At 47.6% G+C, this 23,188-nt stretch overlaps 1 protein-coding gene across 2 annotated transcripts in view; it reads right to left on the bottom strand.

Moving 5' to 3' along the window:
• Nucleotides 1–614: 614 nt before the first annotated feature.
• Nucleotides 615–23,188, bottom strand: part of LOC147631655 (uncharacterized) — a 98,311-nt gene continuing 75,737 nt past the window's right edge. The window contains exons 3-7 of one of the 2 annotated variants that reach the window (XM_086807864.1): nt 1,765–1,907; nt 1,545–1,643; nt 1,364–1,424; nt 934–1,009; nt 615–848 (exon numbers count right to left, since the gene is read on the bottom strand). In XM_086807864.1, coding sequence (XP_086663990.1) covers nt 756–848; nt 934–1,009; nt 1,364–1,424; nt 1,545–1,643; nt 1,765–1,907 — 472 coding nt within the window. In that variant the 3' untranslated portion in view covers nt 615–755. The remainder of the gene's footprint in view (nt 849–933; nt 1,010–1,363; nt 1,425–1,544; nt 1,644–1,764; nt 1,908–23,188) is intronic. The other variant, XM_086807865.1, reaches the window with a different exon arrangement.

Genomic DNA, 23,188 nt, shown 5'->3' with positions numbered 1-23,188 from the left:
GGCTCAACTGCATAACTCTGTCCGATGCTACAGGCGAATCAAACACAACCTGGTAGTATCCAAGCCTTAGAGGATGAATATCAGTGATCTTTCCGGGCTTGCTGATGAGGCCAGCCTGCAGAATATCCCTGAGCTGTCCACGCGTCAGGCGGCTACCAACTAGCTTGCATACCAACGTGAAGGCCTCAAGGGAGGCAGCTAGAGGTCCGCTTCAGAGAAAGATGGGCAGGGAGGGGCGGCCTCGGCTGACGGAGCATCTGCCATGGAGTCCTCCCAAGGGAAAAGACCAGAGGCGGCAACACCGTGCCAGAAAAAAGATGAAACCAAGCCCTTGCTTCACGGGTGGTGTGCGAACCGCCCGGGGGGGGGGGGGGGGGGGGGGGGGGGGGTGGTTGGGGGGGGGGAAGAGAAGAGGTAAGGGGCGCAGTCTAAGGGGGGGAACAGACGGTGGGGAGAGAAGAAGAAAAGGGCGCAGTCTAAGGGGGGGGGAACAGACAGAGGTGGAGCGGAAAGAAGCTGAAGACGGAAGTGATGGCCAGGCAGCAGCAGGGAAGGAAGGCGAGACCCATGTGCCTGCACACACACATGTATACACATGCATGCATGATCAAAGCCAGATGCATCCTTAAACGACACTAGATACAAAACACTCCCCACCCATCCTATGGGCACGCGGGGAGTCAGACCAAGATTGTGTATACAAAATTTCAAAAGCTCAAAAGATTCTAACTTATTTTCTAAGCAAAAATGTTACATTAAACTAATACAAGCTGTTGAAGCTCTTGCTCAGCAGATTCATAATTCACAACCTCTACTTCAAACCTGTGTGGTTCAGGAGGGGGATCACCCTGCATGATGACGTCAAAAAAACATGTTAACTAAACCGTTTAGTTTGAAATAGATGTAGGGAACAGCTAGTCAAGAAATGCTCACCAAGGCATAGCCATCGTATGACAGAACATTGGGATCCAAACGCCATCCAACGACTCCACCTTCGCATACAAAACACCTAATACATCCAAATTGATCAAGACCCAATTTTTCCAAGTGGCCAAAGACCTTGTCAAACTCACTTTTACCAAGCAAAGCCTCCATCGCCATAAATGTACTTTCAAACCATAAACAGACGAAAATACTAAGGGGGGATCATGGCTGGGCCATGGATGGGGGCAGCTCCCTCATCCAAGCCCCAACCCACCCAATGGACAGGGCATGATGGGTAAAGGTCCTCAAGCTGAAGTTATCCTCTGAAACCATCTAGTTAAGATCTCATCTAGCTTAATCTTTATAGATGGTGGAACACTGCAAAGCAAATTTCATGATTGAATTTCAACCTCAATTGAAGTCATGGCTAGAATATTACCTTTTCACCCCTGCATCACGAGCAACTTGAGCTGCCCAGACAGAGCGGTTATTTGTTCGGCCTGAAATAATGACACCAAAAGATCAAACCTCAACAAATTCTCTTTTCACATCATTCTACAGATCAAAACCCAAAAAACAATTTATTTATTTTTTTGATCTCGAAAGGTTGGGCGACTTACAATATAAGATGACCAAATCTTCCTTTTCAAACTTGGGATGGCCATAGCTTCTCTGCCAGTCCAATGGCTCCATAGCCAATGCCTTTGGCCACTCATTTACTGCAGCAATCATACAAAGCACTGGCTTTTTGTTTTTTCTTCTTGAGCCAACTCAGATGTCTGGCATGCATTCGATTCCTGCAAAGATACAAAGAGAGAAACCAAGGGAGAACCCACCTACCTGGTACATGCACCGAGCCATATATGTTACCATACAGAGCTCTTTCATCATACCGTCGTACATCTACAAGATAAGGGTTTGGAAAAGCAGTAGTTCCTTGCAAGTTTTGCTTCTTATTTTGCAATAGAACAGCAACAGCACCTCTGTAAATCAAAGAAACAGATCAACCTAGAAAGCATAAAGATTGAAAGCATCAAGCAAAGAAACCACATAACTTAAAAATACAACCACATTCAATGGTCCCAATGCTCATTTCGGACAGAAAGTTGAAACTGCAGAAACTCCAACATAATCCTCATGGAGTGGCCCAGGTGACGTATGAGATGGCCTGGTATCCTACCAGTATAAGGTGAAACATCTGCCCCAAACATGCTATGCCACCTACCAATTTTACAACCAATGTCTGTGTGTCTTAAAACACAATGCCTTGATAACTGCAGCCACATGGCTCCACAGCCCTTTCATGCCCCTCAACTGGTGGAAGAGCCTTAAGAACACAGAGACAAGAAAACTATCCTAAACAGACCAATTGAGTCATACAGATTGAAAGTGGCCTTTTCTCAAGCCGAGTAGTGTTTCCCCCAAAAAGTGTGCCTAGGTGATCATGTCAAGCATCTTCCCAAAGCTACACTCAGGCAACACCTAAAACAAGAGGGGGCCGTCTGCCCAGCTCCACAACCGCCAAACTATATCAGTCTCCCAACTGCTGCCTTGGGAGTATCAATCCAGGCAGCTTGCTCAAAACTCATCTGATGGCAAATGCCTCCCTTATGCCCTCAAGGCCATAAGCTGAAAACCAAGGTGGTTCCAAATGTAGTGAACGATATGTTTAGTACGTTTGGAAAACATTCCAACCGTAGTGAACGTTGCCCCCGATATATATGTATACAAAATTTATAGTTTACTTGTAAACTTTTGAAATATGAAGTTTGAAGATTCATCAATGAACATTAAATCACTTACTAATACTATACAAACTTTATATTTCAAAATTCAAGCACAATACGAATAAAATTTCAGCCTGTGTGTAGGGGTCCCGGAGGTGCAGCAAAGAGAGCCTTGTGGGGGAGAGAAAGAAGGAAAGAAAGAAAGCTGTATTAACGTCTACTAGAGGCCGAACTCGACGTATGAGACAAATCAATGTACAACTGTCAATGTCTTTTGGATGTCCAAAAAAAAAAAGGACAAAATGGACATGAAATAAACTATGAAAGTACTGAGCTAAACTCCGTCTGGACAATGTCATGTGGGACGGAGGGTTTGCTGCAGATCATCCGTGAGAGCATGAGAATCTGAGGCCTCTCTATCTGAGGCCTCTCTATCTGAGACCATGTGGAGGTGGCGAGCCCAAGTGCCCATACTCCTGCAGCATACATCAAAGCAGGGGTGACTGGTGTGTCAAACAACCACCCCTTCGTGCGGGGCTTCTGGAAGTGTGCCTGGTGACATTGTCTCTCTACCATGGCCAGAGCTGCATACCCTCGTGTGAGTCTATCCCTCGCTGCCTGTGCCATAGTAAATCTTCCTAGCGGAGTCGTAAATGTAATCCCTAGGTACACATATGAGTCTACCACCTCTACCTGTCCTCCTGCTAGTGTGAAGATGGCCTGTTGTCGAACCGGCCCTGAGGTGTGGAAAATCATGGCCTTGGTTTTCCCAAGGTTCACTGTAAGCCCCCTCAATGTGCAGAAGTCATCGAGTGCATGGTCACAATAGTCCATGACTCTAGCCAGTGGTCCAAATCCCTCTCTGAAAAGGCAATGATAGCGCCCTCGAATCTCATAATATGCTGTGCAGCGACAGATGTAGTGCTCCTCCGTCTCTGGCTCTATCCAACAAATCTGACAAATCCTGTCCCCTGGAGGTATGCCTCCAAATCTGCCTATCTCTATCTCTAACTGATGTGAAGAGGTGCGGATCTGCCCAATGGTGCACCTCAATCCATGAGAGAAATGGGTATCCATGTAGCTTGGTCTAAGTATAAAGCCATCCTCAGTGGTGCGGAGAAGATAGTCTCTATAGAAAGCCATCTTCGTCCCCAACTCATGTGAGGACTCTAGCCATGTCCTCCTAGTGTCCAACTGAATGAGGTCCTGTCTGATGACTCTACTAATCTCAGAATGTGTCAAGGTGAGAGAGGGTGCCTCCAGAGAGAAATGAAATGAAATGTTATATTAACGTCTTCAAAAGGCCATAATGACCTATGAGACCAAAAAGTTACATCATGGTGGATCTGATACAATGTCTGGATAAAAAACCAGAAAATGAAAAATAAAGATGATACTACTGGCACCTGGAAAATGAAACTGGAATTGGAAGGTAAACAGAAACCCTTCTAGGGTGTGAATATAGTGAAAGGGGGGGGGGGGGGGGGGGGGGGGGGGGGGGGGGGTAACGCTATGGAGGTGAGTGGAGTACAGTGAGGGGATACAATATCATGTGGGACGGGGGGGTACACTATGGAGGTGCCTCCATCTCATAATATGTGCCGCATCGGACACTGGCGGATCTCCTCAATATCCTCTGTAGTCAGCACCCTGACTGGGTGTCCCGCATGTCTCGCAAGAATAATCCGAATCCGCCGCTGCAACCTCCGTCTATGCTGGGATGCCCTCCTCCGTAGTCGTGGGCGTCTGGACCACCCAAGCTCAATCGCACGATCAATCAGTGTACCGCTGGTGTGGGCGGTATAGAGAGAAAGAAAGAAAGAAAGAAAGTTATATTAACGTCCACGGGAGGCCGAATCCGACCTATGGGGGACAGATCACGTACATCCATTTACATTCCACTCTGGGTATCGATGCCAAAGAGGCATAAAATTGGAAAAAAAAACTCAAAATAAACTCTTAAGACTCTTTAAATTACAATGGGTTCTATTGCATCTAGTTCGAAATTGAGGTTCAAAATAAAAATAGCTATATTTCATCCATGGATGGATTTGCTCTTGAGGGGGGTGGGGTACGGAATTCTTTAATGATTGCTTGTCCTCCTCTGTATATTGCCCATTTGCCATTCTTTCTTGCTTCTTTAACTTTATTCAGCTCTGCCGATCTGTTCTTGAGTTGTAGCGGGGTGAGTTCATCAACTATCCATACCTTTGTCCCTTGGAGAGACCTTGTTTGCTTCATCACTGCTATTTTCTCATTGTTGTCCATATAGGAGACTTTTGCCTGTGTACCCTTTACTATAATAGAGATAGGGTCTCCTAAGTCCACGAAGGGGACTACTTTGCTCAGTTGTGCTGTAAGTACATCTGTATCTAATATGTAGTCTTCTCGAAGCTCTGGAGCTATGTCTGCCCTATCACAGCCTTGAGGAAGACCACCGACTCTGATTACCTTTTTGTTACTTTCCATTCGTTCCTTTTCTTTGACCACTGATATGACTTCTTTAACAAAATGTTGTGAGTTAACTGAAATTACCTTTGAAACATGGTTTGTCGTTTCTGTTTGTAGTGTTGTAGGTATGGGTCCTTCTCGTGCTTCCTCTTGCTTCGTCTTCATGGCTTGCACTTGCACTTTCAGTTCGTTGATTTGTTCATCTTTCTTGATAGTCTCGTGTTTCAATGCTGCTAATTCTCCCTGGAGTTTCTTCAGTTCTTGCATGAGGTAGGCTTCCCATGGTGTCAGCTTGCTCACGGGTGGAGGAATGGGCGGTAATCGTGAAGCGGTGACTGAGGCAAAAGACTTCTTACTTTCCATGTGTTGCTGTTGATAAAGGAGAGGGCTGTTGGTGGAACGAGTCTCCCCTCAAGGGTACCCTCTCCCCTTTGGGGGAGACTCAGAAAATGGGACCTACAAGATGCTCAGCTACAGGTGCAGGGGGGCACGCACGGTATGAGCTGGGTGGGGCGCGACTAGCAAGCGACACGCTGGAGAGAGAGGGGGCAGGGTGCGCGCAGGCGACGCGCTAGAGAGAGAGTTGCGCTGGAGAGAGAGAGAGAGAGAGAGAGAGAGAGAGAGAGAGAGTGGCGCGCTATAGGGGGGAGAGGAGAGAGAGAGAGAGACTTGCGGGAGAGAGACTTGCAAAAGGGGAGAGAGAGAGAGAGAGAGAGAGAAATGAAATGAAATGATATATTAACGTCCTCAAAAGGCCAAAATGACCTAAGAGACCAAAAAGGTTACAACAATTGGTGGATCTGATACAATGTCTGTGTAAGAAAAGCTAAAACAACTAAACAACTAACTGAAACTGAAACAACAACTATGAGGAAAAGTAAGGTACTAGGAGCTCCTAATGGATAACATCTGGGAAGGAAAACTCCAGCAACAAAGGTAAGCATCATATACATCACTATCCAAAGATGTCTCTCATCGGTCGATGGCGGATATCCTCAATGTCCTGACTAGACGTCTCCCATGGTGAGTACTCTAACTGGATGTGTCCCATGCCGTGCTAGTATGGTTCTGATCCTCTGTTGTAGTCTCCGCCGGTGTCGGGATGGGCCTCTCATCTTGGGGCGCCTGGACCGCCCCAGCTCTATAGCCCGATCAATCAGTGTACCTCTGGTGCGGCTATACTCTAGGCCAGCCGCGAGCGTGTGCGGAAGAGAGAGAGAGAGAGAGAGAGAGAGAGAGAGAGAGAGAGTTCAGCGACCAGCCGCGAGCGTGTGCGGGAGAGAGAGAGAGAGAGAGAGAGTGAGAGACTGACTCTGAGTGACTTGGGCAATGAGCGCAGCACGACCAGAGAAGACCAGCACGACCAGCCCGTGAGCGTCCACCGCCGAAGAGAGAGAGAGCCGCACGCACGTAAGAAACATGAAAAAAAAACTTGATGTTGACGTGCGTGGGTTTTTTTGACCTACATTAATGAACATCCCAAGGACCCACGTTCACTAACGTTTCCAAACGTTAGTGAACGTTTCAATCGTTCCGAACGTTTGGATCAGATCCAAACGGTGTTTGGATGCAACCTTGCTGAAAACCAGTAAGTGAAACCACCGTAACATCTCTCCACTGTAAGGTGATGTTCCTCTATAAAAAGGATGTCATTCTCACCCCCGACCAAGGCATGCTGAAGTTTAGCTTGCAATGCCTCCAGCCTTCTAAGCCCTATGCATCTCATATGATAGTCATCCAACATGACAATCTAGTAACCAGCATTCTTATGGACTGGTTACCTTGCCACCATGGCAAATACTGCAAGCAAGTGTCATAATCCTATCCTCAAACCATTGCACCGACAATCCTAAACTAGCCTCCTTTGAAGAGGTGATTTGGCATGCACCGTACCTCTATGAACGGGTGGTGGCACGAGGTGCGGATCTGGCCGATCGCACATCTCACCCCAAAGGATAGGTGTATGTCCAGACTCCATGTAGCGTGGACGGATGATGAACCCATCCTCTTTCAGGCATAGGAGGTGATCTCTGTAGAAGGCCATCTTCGTCCCCAGTGGACGACTAGGTGAACTCCATGTCCTCTAAGTATCCAGTCTAACAATGTCCTTCTTGATAACCCTGTTCCGCTCTATGCAGCTGAGAGAAAATGATTGGGCCCTATGCTGTACTGGAACGGGGAGAGTGCCTCCATCTGCATACCGTGCATGCCAAACCAAGTGCCTACATGTGCATACCAGCACTCTGTATCTCCCTCGAGTGTCAGCTGTCTCGAGGAATCCAGGGCTAGCCGGAGGTATCTATCTAGTGGAAGGTCCCATAGCTTGTGCCAGTATGTCAGTCTAGAATAGAGCCTCTGTCACTACCAGTGCATCCCCCATCTCTGCCCGCACAATCTCATGTGGCATTGATGGCTTACTCCTAATCATGCGCGAGATCATCGCCACTAGGGGCCTCTCCATCGGCTTCCACCCATCATATACCTCCTCTGTATCTGTCTCGGCCGGCTCTCTCCTCTGTCTCCTCTTGTGGTATAAGTTGGGACCCCAGATGGGGGCACGATACAATAGTGCAGCTGTAACTAGAGAAAGAAAGAAAGAATAAAAGAAAAAAAGTTGTATTAACGTCTTCAAAAGGCCAAAATGACCTATGAGACCAAAAGGTTACATCATATCCATGAGGTACATCATCTTGGGTACAAAATAGTAATAAAGAAAGATAACAAAAATCTAGAACTATAAAATCTGATCTAGGTACATGAGCAGAGAGCTCTCATATCACCCTAATACATCCCTCATGGGCCTCTCTGACATGGTGCTCAAGGTGGTAAAACTGAGCTGGCGTGAGAAGGTCCTGCAATGATGGGAGATGATGACCTAGATCTCCTGAGGAGCTGGGCATGAAGATGGCTTTCTACAGAGAGCATTTTCTTCAGCTCACAGCAGATGGTTTTGTGATCAGACCCAATTACATGGATGTACACTTGTCTCATGCAGTACAATGTGCTATTGGTCAGATTCGCACATCCTCACACCAGCTTGAGATTGAGATTGGCCGATATAGAGGTATACCAGCTGAGGCCAGGATATGCCGAGTATGCCATGGGGAGCCAGAGACAGAGCTGCATTATATATGCCATTGTACTGCATACTATGACATACGTGGTCGTTTCCACTGTTTATTCAGAGAGGGTTTTGGACCACTTTCCAGAGTCATGGGGTACCAGGACCAAAGGTGTTTGGGATTGTTCTTGCTTGAGCTGCGGAGACATAGAGATAGCCTGCTTAGGCGCACAGAGAGCCAGACTCAGAGGCACATTACAGACTTCTTTAGTCCAGCCATCACTGCGCCAGATGGACCACAGCAGCAGCAGGACATGGATACCGTCCACACCAGAGGTACACTGATTGATCGTGCGATTGAGCTTGGGTGGTCCAGACGCCCACGACTACGGAGGAGGGCATCCCAGCATAGACGGAGGTTGCAGCGGCGGATTCGGATTATTCTTGCGAGGCATGCGGGACACCCAGTCAGGGTGCTGACCACAGAGGATATTGAGGAGATCCGCCAGCGTCCGATGCGGCACATATTATGAGATAGAGGCACCTCCATAGTGTACCCCTCTGTCCCACATGATATTGTATCCCCTCACTATATTCCACTCACCTCCATAGCGTACCCCCCCCTCACTATATTCACACCCTATAAGGGTTTCTGTTTACCTTCCAGTTCCAGTTTCATTTTCTAGGTGCCAGTAGTATCATCTTTATTTTTCATTTTCTGGGTTTTTTTTAATCCAGACATTGTATCAGATCTACCATGATGTAACTTTTGGTCTCATAGGTCATTATGGCCTTTTGAAGACGTTAATATAACATTTCATTTCATTTCATTTCCCGTGGTGGCGTGGCCATGGGGTCTGGGGCGTCAAGCTCTGCATAACTCGGTGGCTCTGTCGAGTGTCACACCTCTCAGCCACATAATATTAAACGTCTTCAAAAGACCAAGTGGGTCTATAAGATCAAGAGTGAAACAATAGTGTCCATGTAATCTGACCATGGTACAAAAGAAAACAAAGACTAGAATTATGAGAGAAATGTGCAACATAAGACTTGCAAATAAATCACACACAAGACGCCTGACCTAATCTTTGTATTATATACATTGAAGAAATACAAATGTGATCAATCCTGGTGATCTCAGCCCAAGTTGCAGATGAATGCTGCCATTCATGGGCAAACGTTGGCTGACGAATCCTCCCTCTCACTTCTCCAATTGCCTGTGGACTAGTTGCTAAAGAGCCTTGAGTACAAATTACTTGATGATTGAATGAGGGGCTGAAGGCACCTATTTATTGACAAATTTCTATCAAACTAACACAAGCCGTCCAGCATAGTCACAAGGGACGGGGGACGGGGACGGGGGACGGGGACGGGACGGGGGACGGCCATATGTAGGGAACGGGGACGGGGGTAGGAACGGCACTTAAAAATTACTTTGTCAATACCACCCACTCGCCTATACGGGCAAAGCTTGCATGTCCATGGCTCTGCACCACCTCCATGAGGGGATGGGGTGTGATTGACCTCATCCCACCATGTCCATCCCATCGTCCTTCTACGGGTAGTTGGAACTTGAAGAGCCACTGCCACGAAGAGAATGCCATGGATGATGGATGCCTCCTTGTCACCTGATAGCTTGAGAGAGAGAGAGAGAGAGAGAGAGAGAGAGAGAGTGAGGCTTGAGCCTTGAAAGTTGAGGGAGAACTTGAGTGTGAGGGTGGGTGGATGTGTGTGTGTGTGAAGCTTGAGAAAGAGTGTGTGTGTCTTGAGAGGCTACAGCTTGCTTGTGTGAGCTTGAAACTTGAGACCTTGGTCCTTGAAGCTTGCCGCTTGAGGGGGAGAGAGAGTGGGTGTGTGTGTGAAGCTAAAGCTTGAAGTGTGAGAGGGAGTGTGTGTGTGTGTGTCTTCTTATAGGGAGGGAGGCAAGAGAGAGGCCAACGCCCAAAGCCTCAAAGGCTCAAGGTCTATGGGCCAAGGCTAAAGGCCCATGAAAAGCCCCTCCCAAACGGCCAAAAAAAAGGTAAAAAATGTGACCATTGCCCAAATAGTAACCTGCAGGCGTTCCCATGCAGCCGTCCCCCACAACCGTCCCCTCCTGGATCCATCCCCGGAACGCCGTCCCTTGTGAGGGACGCCCAGCTGGGGACGTCCATCTGTCCCCGTCCCCCAGTGTTCCCGGGACAGCGCCCCCCCGTTCCAAGGGTCCGTCCCCTCCGTCCCCTGTGACTATGCCGTCCAGCCTTTTTCAAGCCCTACAAAAGTATCTGTGCATCACAAATGTGAGTGCACTGTGGACATAACTCCAAGTATCAGCTACTTAAAGGGCAAGTTCAAAGGGAGAATTGGTACTTTTGGGCAGACAGCCCAGGCACCCATGTGTGAACAAGCGCTTATGTGTGACATACGTTATTAGGCTGTGTGCTGGCCAGCCAGTAGGACCACCAACCCACCAGCCTTCCATATGCATATAAATAGGCAATTGAGAGGCAGATGAAGACCATGCAAGGATCCCACACCAAATCTGAAGAGCCCAAGTTGTGGATCAGCATGAGTCCCAAGAAGCCATATCTATGCCCGGAACAACCCGACCATGAATGTTTCATGCTTGCGGAAGTTCAACTTGATTAATGCTAGCAAACAGAGATTAACCCTAATCACTTGCAAGTACACAATACAGACGCCCAAATCAGACCTAAACTACTGTTAATGCTCAAAACATGAATTTACACAGTAATGTCCTGCGAACTAAATTGGATCTGGGCACTGAATGCTATGCCAATCTAATGCTATGCATATTATAACTGATGAATGGTTGCAAACGTTCATGTCCTCCAATAATGCATGAAGCAATGCTCATGGAAGGTGCATCTGGCTGAAGCAGATGTGCTTGCTGTGCAAGGAACCAGTTCTGTAATCACTGTCTAAAGATCATGCACTTGACTGTTGACTCAGATGCTGGCTGTAGTAGCTCTCGCCCTGTTGACTCAGCTGCTGGCTGTAGTAGATCTCTTTCTGAATGCCCTGAATGAACCTCAGCCTAGCTATTTATAGGTATCCTAATGGCTGGTCGACTGACTAATTGCTGATCAGCCCATTGGACAAACCCATGACATAAAAATGCCAATAAATCTGTCTAGTTGGACAAACCCACATAAACCCAGACTATCCTTAAATGTCGCTTGTATCCCTTTTTCCTGGTCTTTGACTAGGGCGCTCTTATAAACTTCACCTGCTTGTGCCATCACTATTTCATTAACTGTACTTGGCCTTAAATAAGCTCCCAACAGCTCCAACACCTTGCCGCATATAGCTCGTCACTCTTCTTCTTCACATCTGCATTAGGCTTCATGCTCCTCAAATTCCCAAAAGCATTCTTGATGGCATTTTTCCCATGCTCCACGGTCTTCAGTTTCCTATGATTCTTGATCAACTTCTTGTGCTCTTGAAAGTACCCAATAGGGAAGACTAGATAAGAACTAAACTACAGTTCTTCTCCGCGCTCCCTTGAGAAAGCTCAGTACTTCCTTTGCTGTGACAGATTTGCCGCTAGCCTCTTCTGCACTTGGCGCGCCCTCTCACTAGCTCTGATCCAAGATTCCTCGACCACTGAGGAGGACTGAGCACCAGCCTATTGCCTAGAATGCTCTCTTCTGCCTTCCGATTGCCACTTGATTGGCACCCGATCTCACTACTACTCTTAAGGAAACCTTCGCTCCAGCCCAACCCAAACTTTGGGAACTCGGAGGTGCTTTCATCGCCTTCCAGAGCAGACTGTCACATGCACTCTGCACTGTAGTGCATGGTGACAAGATGGCTCATCATCAGTGCTCCACTGTACAGCAATAGAACCCTTTAGGATTTGATATTGTCGTACGCCGTGACCCCATTGTAATCCTCAATCCAAGATATGTCAAGCACGAGCTACATAGGTCATTCCTCAACCGTAGAGAGTTAGTCAGTCAGTCAAGTCCCTTAACCCACTTGGAGAGAATCATTCATGCATATAGAGTCAGTAGAAGCCTTAGGATTTGCATCAAAGCATGGTTGCATATTGCATATCATTCATCCCATATGCACATAGACCACATAGACCATTGTGTAGAAGCCTTGGAATAGTATCCAATAATTTTATCATATTTTATAGCAATTTTTCCACATTATTACAGCATTATTACCATTATTTTCATTATATGCAAATCGTGTAGCATATTATGCTACAGTCGGCCACTTTCACACCCAGCCGACCAGCACATAGAGCATATAAATAGCATTGCTTTGCATCATTCATCTCATCATTATCATTCAAGCTAAGCGATTCAGTCCCTCACCCCTAGGAGCATCATCGCTTGGAGCACACAGGCACTCATCAACAAAACCCATCATCACCAGCATTCAGCCAAGGAAAGGGCTTCAGTACCTTGCATTTTTCAGCATACAACAGAATTCAGCATTCATTCACAAGCCTAAGCAACCGCAGTCTAGTACCAAATCCCAACAGCAGCAATCTGCTTCGCAGCCGGGGAAAGGTAATGCGTCCTCTAAAGATGCTAAGAAGGACGACAGTTCTGGCTCTAGTTTAGGGGGTAGGAAGGATAACCAATCCAAACCTACGAAAACCCCTGAGGAAAAGGCTAAAGCAAGCATCACTAGAGGCTATCTTCCTCCAGAGGAGCAAAGGAAGTACCAGTCAGAATAGATGTTTTTTCTATCATACCATTGGGCTTGATAAGAAGGATTGCCAGAAATGGCAAATGGAGAAAGCCTCCAAACCACCACCTTCCACAGTTGCCACAGCATCTCTTGCTCCTCGAACCCCGCCAACTACCACCAACGCAATTTAACTTTTACCTTCTATGCATCCTATGTCATTCGTGGTATTCGATGCTAAGCAAGAGGTGAGAGTGATGCTAAGCAAGAGGTGAGAGTGATGCTACACAAAAAAGCCTCATCCGAGCTTGTGGCTCTACCATGGGCCACCAATTTGTAGTCCTATTTGACATGGGCAGTTCTGAGGACGCCATCTCTCCCCAGTTGGCTACCAAAATGAGCTGTACATTAGTGCCCTATCATTTGGATGTGGACGGATTCACACTTGGTCTGCGCACCCACATATCTCAAAAGGCACAACAGTTTTCCTATGTAGTTCAAAAAGCCTCATTCCAACGAGATTTCATTGTCTCGACTCTTTTGGGGTGTGGCATGATCTTAGGAATCCAGTGGTTTCGTCAATATGAGCCTGTTCCCAATTGGGAGCAGAACACTTTTACTATCACTAAAGGTTGTCCTGAGCCCATCATGATTCGTGGAGATAGAAGCATTCTTGGCACTTTGTTGATTTCTCATCTCTAGGCCCAACGTGCTATCCGCAAGGGAGAGAAGGAGCATTGATTTATGTTCATGCTTAGACAGCCTCTACCTCTTCGATAGCAACTATCTCATCTTCATCTCCAGTCCCACAGTTAGCAGGCCTCCTGTCTTGACACCACAACATTATGCTTAGAGACGATCTCCCACCCAGTCTCCCCCCATCTCGTCTTGAGGACCATCGTATTGCTTTGGTCCCTGGATCAGCACCTCCTAGCATGTTCCCCTATCGTCTTTCCAAGACTTTAGAGGGCGAGCTAGAAAAGCAGTTATATGGGCTCCTCCGAGCCGGATTCGTTCGGCCATCTTCCTCACCATTTGTTGCACTCATCCTATTTGTCCAAAAGAAGGACAAGTCTGCATGCCTTTGTGTAGACTACAGGGCATTAAACAAACTCACCATTAAGAATAAGTTTCCTATACCAAGGATTGAGTACATTTTGGAGCGTTTAGATGGTGCAAAATTTTTCACTAAGATCGATCTCAACAGTGGTTACCATCAAGTCTGCATTTTTGAAGCTAACATTCCAAACACAACTTTCTGGACAGAGCATGGTCACTACGAGTTCGTAGTCATGCCCTTTGGGCTTACCAATGCACCCGCAACCTTCAGTAAAATGATGTCCAGGATTTTCGAGTCCTCATTGGTAAATGTGTTTTCATATTTCTCGATGACATACTTATATTCTCACCCACTGCGGAGCAGCATGGCAAGGATGGGGAGAAAATCTGGCAACTTTTGTGAGAGAATGAGTTCTACATAAACACCAAAAGTCTACCTTCGGCGTTAGAGAGGTTCAATACTTGGGCTACATCAGGATTCGATTGGACCCCTCAAAGGTTCAAGAGATCTTGGATTGGGACATTCCTAAGACCGCCCAAGAGATCCATTCATTTGTAGGTCTTTGTCAGGCCTACAGCACTCATGTTCACCAGTTTTCCAACCTTGCAGTCCCTCTCACAGACTTACTCAAGGGGGTGAAGACTCGTAGACAAAAAGTCACAGTTACAAGCAAGGCGCTTGATGCATTCCGTACACTCCAGAAAGCAGCCTCAGAAGCACCTGTTTCGAAGTTGGCATCTTAGGATGAACCTTTCGAGGTCATTACCGATGGCAACAATGTAGCCATAGGTGCCGTTCTTCAACAAGACAATAGACCTGTGGCCTACTACAATAGAAAGTTCGATGTCGCCGAAAAGAATTATTCGGTTTATGACAAAGAGCTTTTGGGTGTGATCAGAGCGCTCAAACATTGGGTGCCTTTCCTTTATGGACAAGTTTTCACAATCAAAACAGACCACCAAGCACTTAAGTGACTTCAAACCATGCCAAGCGCCCAATGGAGTGATCAGCAAGCCAGATGGAGTCAGATCTTTCGAGGTCATTACCGATGCCAACAATGTAGCCGTAGGTGCAGTTCTTCAATAGGCAATAGACATGTGGCCTAGTACAATAGAAAGTTGCATGTTGCCGAAAAGAATTATTTAGTTTATGATAGAGAGCTTTTGGGTGTGATCACAGCGCTCAAACATTGGACGCCTCTCCTTTATGGATAGGTTTTCACAGACAAAACAGACCACCAAGCACTTAAGCAACTTCAAACCATGGATTCCTTCAAATTACTGGAAGATCTGACTTTAGAGTCCATCTGGCTTGTTGATCACTCAACTGGGCGCTTGGGGAAGTATTTCTTACGGGTGACTTCAATGCCCACAGACAGAGCAGACAGTGTGAGGTGTATGACTATGATGACATGGAGATCCTCCACCTTGTGGATCCAGAGGAGATAGGGGCTGGTCGGGCATAAGAGGACACTGGACCAGACAGAGGACATTATGGGGACCACTTACTAGAGATGGGAGCCAGGCATCGTCTCGTTATTTATAACGGGATGCTACAGTGGCCGGGATCAAGAGGGCTGACATGCTTCCCACATGGGGGTCATACACGGACCGGAGACACGGTGGTAGACTACATTATGGGGTCTTTGGAGGCATCACAGCTTGTCACCTCATTCTCCATCCCACCTCGTCCTATTGGGGCAGATCATACATACTTGGAATTTTCTTTAGCCGGATCACAAGTATCACCAGCCCCCCCACATACCCACGCCACACACTAGCATCTACTTCACACATGACATGGCAGACATATACACTGGCAGAGTAGAGGATGGGCTCCTACTCATGGATCCCCTGGCACCTATGGATACCATTACAACCCAGCTGGCATCACTCCTACACGGCTGCATTACACAGAGCTTCCCACATCATGTCCACTCACGAGAGCCTGCAAGATTTGGGACTATGCCCCAGAACAGATGGTATGATGACGAGTGCAGAGCCCTATACTCACGGCTACGCATACAGAGACCCTTGGGAGCCATCACAGAGTAGGAGTCAAGGAGAGAGATGAGGAGACTTCCTCGCCGCAAAAGGCGGGCCTTCGCAGAGATACAGGAGCTAGAGATCTTCCATTTCTTCATGAGTAGAGATAGCCCTATCTCATGGCGGCACTTCAGAGAGCCCCGGACACCGACACCCATTTGCAGACCCACAGACATGGCACACATATGCAAAGCGCCTATACCACGCCCCACAACAGCCACCTATACCTCAGCCAACAGGAGCCTCGACCTACCACAGCTAGCTTCTTTACCCACTCGATGGTAAAGGAAGCTATCCGTCGCCTACAGCATGGACGGGCCATCGACCATATGGGCCTACAGGGTGAGCATCTCATATATGCAGTAGATTTTTCGGCTCCTTTTCTTGCACACCTGTTTAACAGGGCACTAGCAGAGGGTTTGCCTGTGGAGTGGACGATGCACACCATTGTGCCGATCCACAAAACAGGGGATATGCTCCATCTGAGCAACTACAGGACGATTATGGTTGGCCATGTGCTGGCCAAACTCTATGGTGCAGTGTTGGAGCAAGAGCTTAGCTTATATGCTGAGCGAGCAGGTTTACGCTCATCAGGGAAGGCAGGCTTCAAGAGAACTTCTCTACCACTGACCATGTATTCACTTTGAGATGTATGATTGATCAGGCCAGAGTGAGGAAGAGAAAGCTCTATTGCTGCTTTGTGGATTTCCGCAAGGCATTTGACACAGTACCACGAGAGAGGCTCTTTCAGTGCTTGCAGTCAGCAGATATGACATGGGGCATCTATGCATTATATGAGCAAGTTTTTGGGCGAGTCAGATGCCCAGGAGGTATGTCCGAGACTATTGCTAGCACCATTGGTGTGAAGCAAGGATGCCCACTTTCCCCCACGCTATTTGGGTTATACATTGATGAGGTGGCTGACTTCATTACACGAGGAGGCGGAGATGGAGTTGATCTAGCACGTACCTCAGTACGTATTATGTTTTATGCTGATTATATTGTATTAGTGTCTAAGTCTCCAGGAGGTCTACAACAGCATCTACATGCACTCCATGATTTCTGCACACAGAGGGGTCTGACTGTGAACCTTGGGAAAACCAAGGTTATGGTCTTTCATACATCGAGACAGGGTAGGAGTCAGCTGACATTGACTCTCGCAGGACGCCAGGTGGAGGTGGTGACATCATATGTGTACCTAGGGGTTACCTTCTCTGCAGCAGCCACGCGCTTCACCATGGGTTCAGCAGCCAGAGCTAGATTGACACGGGGATATGCAACATTGGCTATGCTAGAGAGACAGTGCCACCAGGCGCATTTTTCAGGAGCCCCGAACGAAGGGGTGGCTATTTGACACATTAGTCACACCGGCACTGATGTATGGAGCAGCGGTATGGGCGCCAGGCCTTGCTACGCATTGGTGGACACAGATAGAGAGACCATAGGCCCTCATGATGGCACGCATGATACGCAGCAAACCGTCAATACCTCATGACATTGTCCGAGCAGAGTTTGCTGCGCCTCCTCTGATGGTAGAGGCCATATTCCAGACTATATGCCTGCTAGATAGATTCAGAGAGATGCCACAAGATAGATTGTCATACAGAGCTTTTGAGGGATCTAGACAGCTGGCTGAGGCAGGAGACAGAGGATCATGGTATGCACAGGTCACACATTGGTTCTCACAGCATGGCCTAGACATGGATCATCTACCACCATTCCAGTATGACAGGGATGCACCACATATCCGTCTCTCATAGTGAGAGATGGATTTATAGAGAGGCCTAGATACATGGAGGGCTTTTTACCACACGGCTCCCGAGTCGCTATTGGTCAGCTTAGAGTCTCATCACATCGATTGGAGATTGAGATTGGCAGAGCAGCACGGATCCCCTGAGTGGAGAGGGTATGCAGATTGTGCAAAGAGGAGGTGGAGAGTGAGGAGCATTATGTATGCAGATGCAGAGCATATACAGCCATGAGAGAGAGATATCCCATTTTATTCAGAGAGCCACATTCCCTACACCAGCTCTTTGAGGCAGCAGACCAACGCTTACTGGGGAGATTCATTCTAGACATACAGCGTCACAGACAGACATCATTACAAGCTCAGACAGCTCCAGAGGGGGGACGACAGACACAGATTACTACATTTTTTCAGAGATCCACCCCACTCCCAGCCCCTACACAACAGGGAAGTACTCTCCAGAGAGCTGACACTCACAGCCCACAAGAGACAAAGGACACCTGGCTTTCGGACACCATGCCTATACCAGAGAGAGATGACAGAGATCAAAGCTCAGTTTCACAGAGAGGGTGCGGAGCGACTGGCTCGCTTCACAGCAGACCGAGGCATGTTCTTCAAGGAGCTGTGGACACCCCCTTCATTGATGTATACCATTTTATACCCCCAGTATGGTACAGGATGGAGCTGCATATCATGATTGTATACTCCATGCATATAGCTTTGCATTCTCCTAGTAGTAGAGCTCCATCCCCTCCCCCACTCATTGTACTTATTGCACACCCAGATTCAGCTTTTTAGTTCAGTACTTTTACATTTTGTTGGGATGACAGAGGATACCCCACACAGGTACACTGATTTGTCTCATCGGCCGAGTTTGGTCTTCTAGAAGACGTTAATAAAATCTTTCTTTCTTTCTTTCTTTCTCTCCCCCGCGCACACGCTCAAGTGTCTCTCTCTCTCCTTTCCGCAAAATTGAAACTAAAGGTTGTATACTATTAGTAAGTGCTTTAATGTTCATTGATAAATTTTCAGACTTCATATTTCAAAATTTTATAAGTAAACTATAAATTTTGTATATATATATATATATCGGGGGCAACGTTCACTACGTTTGGAACGTTTTCAGCACGTTTTCCAAACGTACTAAACGTATCGTTCACTACGTTTGGAACCATTTTGTGTCAGCTGCCATGTACTTCCCTCACACTCGGACATTCGTCACACCTCCGAGCAAGAATGTCCCACAAAAAGGCTGGTACAATGATGAATGCTGGGAAACCCGTGCCTGCCTCATCCGACAGGAAGCACAAGCATTTGTACACATCGCCAAGCGCGCGTTATCTTTCGCCGCCTCGTGTGGAGGAAGAAGCGAACCTACCTGGCGAAGTTGGAGCATGAGTTGTACCATCTTTTCTTGGGACAGGACAGCAAGGACACGTGGCGAGTTTTCCAGACACCTATTACATCACCGGAGGCATGGCATGCTTATGCTACGTCACTCTACCAGATACCCGAACAGCCACCTCTCCCCCGACCACCAGAGAGCCGACTCACCTCCTCCACCTTCTTCTCCGCCAACATGATCCGCGACGCCATTGACAGATTGCAGAATGGCACAGCCCAGGACCATGATGGATTAGTGGCAAAGCACCTTTCGCACGCGAGGGATGTGCTCATGCCACTCTCAGCCCACCTGTTCAATCGGGCCCTTTGCGAAGGTTTCCCTGCCAGTTGGTCAACGGATTGCACCTTCAATCCCGACATATCCGGATACCTTGTGTGCACCAATTCATTAAATGAGATAATAATGAAGTGCGATTGGGTGAAGCAGAATGAGGGAGAAACGGTAAATGCATATGTGTAAAAGTTTTGGAAAGTGCTTTTGGAAGTGTCTCCATGCATGCATGTTCCAAAGTCGGAAAGGAAGAGAAGGTTTCAATCGGGATTGCAACCCATGTACAAAGCGGGACTACAAATTTATCCTAGTCACACCTTATAGCAACTAATCACAGCCGCCACTGCCACCGAGCAATCGGAACTCAAGTTGAGTCGACCCAATAAGACTAAACCCTCATTCCAAGGCAGAGAGAGGGCTGTCTAAAACCTGCAAAATAGTGGACAGTCACCTAAAAAGAACCAAAACCAAGATAAAAATGGTCCAAAAGGTGAAAATAAGTCTACCAAGAAGCGTCGCTTCCAAGTGAAAGACTAAGGTCTCAATCCGAAGCAAAAAAAGCACTATATGACAGAGAGGAAATGCTTTACTTGTGGTAGCACTGAGCATATTGCAAATGTATGCCCAAACAAGAAAAAGCTTGATAATGCGAATGCATCAAAGCCCAGTTGGAGTATGCATAGGCGGAAGCGTAGACAAAACAAGAGAGAGAAGAGGGAGCAAAGGTGAGAAAGAAAGAAAGATTTTATTAACGTCTTCCAAAAGACCGAACTCGGCCTATGAGACAAATCAGTGTACCTGTATGGGGTATCCTCTGTCATCCCAACAAAATGAAAAAGTACTAAACTAAAAAGCTGAATCTGGGTGTGCAAAAAGTACAATGAGTGGGGGAGGGGATGGAGCTCTACTACTAGGAGAATGCAAAGCTATATGCATGGAGTATACAATCATGATATGCAACCTAGCTAGCTCCATCCTGTACCATACTGGGGGTATAAAATGGTAAACATCAATGAAGGGGGTGTCCACAACTCCCTGAAGAACATGCCTGGGTCTGCTCTGAAGCGAGCCAGTTGCTCCGCACCCTCTCTGTGAAACTGAGCTCTGATCTCTGTCATCTCTCTCTGGTATAGGCGTGGTGTCCGAAAGCCAGGTGTCCTCTGTCTCCTGCAGGCTCTGAGTGTCTCTGCTCTCTAGAGAGTAATTCCCTGCCGTGTAGGGACTGGGAGTGGGATGGATCTCTGAAAAAATGTAGTAATCTGTGTCTGTCGTCCCCCCTCTGGAGCTGTCTGAGCCTGTAATGATGTCTCTCTGTGGCGCTGTATGTCTAGAATTAATCTCCCCAGTATGCGCTGGTCTGCTGCCTCAAAGATCTGGCGTAGGGAATGTGGCTCTCTGAATAAAATGGGATATCTCTCTCAGATGGTTGTATATGCTCTGCATCTGCATACATAATGCTCCTCACTCTCCACCTCCTCTCTGCACAATCTGCATACCCTCTCCTCTCGGGGGATCCGTGCTGCTCTACTAGTCTCAATCTCCAATCGGTGTGATGAAACTCTAAGCTGACCAATAGCCACTCGGGAGCCGTGTGGTAAAAAGCCCTCCATGTATCTAGGCCTCTCTATAAATCCATCATCAGTGATACTCATGAAGTGATCTCTGTAGTATAGCATCTTCGGTGGAAGAGGCTGTGTAGGCGATATCCATGTCTCTCGTGTATAGAGCTGCCATAGGTCCTGTCTCAATACTCTGTTCCTCTCACTATGTGAGAGACGGATATGTGGTGCATCCCTGTCATACTGGAATGGTGGTAGATGATCCATGTCTAGGCCATGCTGTGAGAACCAATGTGTGCCCTGTGCATACCATGATCCTCTGTCTCCTGCCTCAGCCACCTGTCTAGATGCCTCAAAAGCTGTGTATGACAATCTGTCTTGTGGCATCTCTCTGAATCTGTCTAGCAGGCATATAGTCTGAAATATGGCCTCTACCATCATAAGAGGCGCAGCAAACTCTGCTCGGATAATGTCATGAGGTACCGACGGTTTGCTGCGTATCATGCGTGCCATCATGAGGACCTATGGTCTCTCTATCTGTGTCCACCAATGGGTAGCAAGGTCTAGCGCCCATACCGCTGCACCATACATCAATGCAGGTGTGACTAATGTGTCAAATAGCCACCCCTTCGTCCGGGGCTCCTGAAAATGCGCCTGGTGGCACTGTCTCTCTAGCATAGCCAATGCTGCATATCCCCGTGTCAATCAAGATCTAGCTGCTGAACCCATGGTTAAGCGTGTGGCTGCTGCAGAGAAGGTAACCCCTAGGTGCACGTATGATGTTACCACCTCCACCTGGCGTCCTGCGAGAGTGAATGTCAGCTGACTCCTGCCCTGTCTCGATGTATGAAAGACCATAACCTTGGTTTTCCCAAGGTTCACAGTAAGACCCCTGTGTGTGCAGAAATCATCGAGTGCATGTAGATGCTGCTGTAGACCACCTCGAGACTCAGACACTAATACAATATCATCAGCATAAAGCATAATATGTACTGAGGTTCCAACTAAATCAACTCCATCTCCGCCTCCTCGTGTAATGAAGTCAACCACCTCATCAATGTATAACCCGAATAGCGTGGGGGAAAGTGGGCATCCTTGCTTCACACCAATGGTGCTAGCAATAGTCTCGGACATACCTCTTGGACATCTGACTCCCCCAAAAATCTGCTCATATAATGCATAGATGCCCCATGTCATATCTGCTGGTATGCCAAGAGAATGCAAGCGCTCAAAAAGCCTCTCTCGTGGTACTGTGTCAAATGCCTTGCGGAAATCCACAAAGCAGCAATAGAGCTTTCTCTTCCTCACTCTGGCCTGATCAATCATACATCTCAAAGTGAATACATGGTCAGTGGTAGAGAAAGCTCTCCTGAAGCCTAACTGCCCTAATGAGCATAAACCTGCTCGTTCAGCATATAAGCTAAGCTCTTGCTCCAAAGATGCACCATAGAGTTTGGCCAGCACGTGGCCAACCATAACCGTCCTGTAGTTGCTCCGATCGAGCATATCCCTGTTTTGTGAATCGGCACAATGGTGTGCATCATCCACTCCGCAGGCAAACCCTCTGCTAGTGCCCTGTTAAACAGGTGTGCAAGAAAAGGAGCCAAAGAATCTACTGCATATATGAGATGCTCACCCTGCAGGCCCATATGGTCGGCGGCCCGTCCATGCTGTAGGCGCCGGATAGCTTCTTGTACCATCGAGTGGGTAAAGAAGCTAGCTGTGGTAGGTCGAGGCTCCTGTGGCTGAGGTATAGGTGGCTGCTGTGGGGCGTGGTATAGGCCCTCTGCATATGTGTGCCATGTCTATGGGTCTGCAATATGTGTCGGTGTCCGAGGCTCTCTGAAGTGCCGCCATGAGACAGGGATATCTCTACTCATGAAGAAATGAAAGATCTCTAGCTCCTCTATCTCTGCGAAGGCCCGTCTTTTGCGACGAGTAAGTCTCCTCATCTCTCTCCTCGACTCCTGCTCTGTGATGGCTCCCAAGGCTCTCTGTATGCGGAGCCGTGAGTATAGGGCTCTGCACTCGTCATCATAACATCTGTTCTGGGGCATAGTCCCAGATCTCGCAGGCTCTCCTGAGTGGACACGATGTGGGAAGCTCTGTAATGCAGCCGTGTGTAGGAGTGATGCCAGCTGGGCTGTAATGGTATCCATAGGTGCCAGGGGATCCATGAGGAGGAGCCCATCCTCTACTGTGCCAGTGTATATGTCTGCCATGTCATGTGTGAAGTAGATGGTACTGTGTGGCGTCGGTATGTGGGGGGCTGTGATACTGGTGATCCGGCTA

Source organism: Cibotium barometz, chromosome 14, assembly GCF_041138505.1.
Source record: "Cibotium barometz isolate CiBa-2024 chromosome 14, ASM4113850v1, whole genome shotgun sequence".
NCBI classification, from domain to species: Eukaryota; Viridiplantae; Streptophyta; class Polypodiopsida; order Cyatheales; family Cibotiaceae; genus Cibotium; species Cibotium barometz.
The sequence above is the reverse complement of the archived record's forward strand: the minus strand, read 5'-3'. Positions and strand labels throughout refer to the sequence as shown.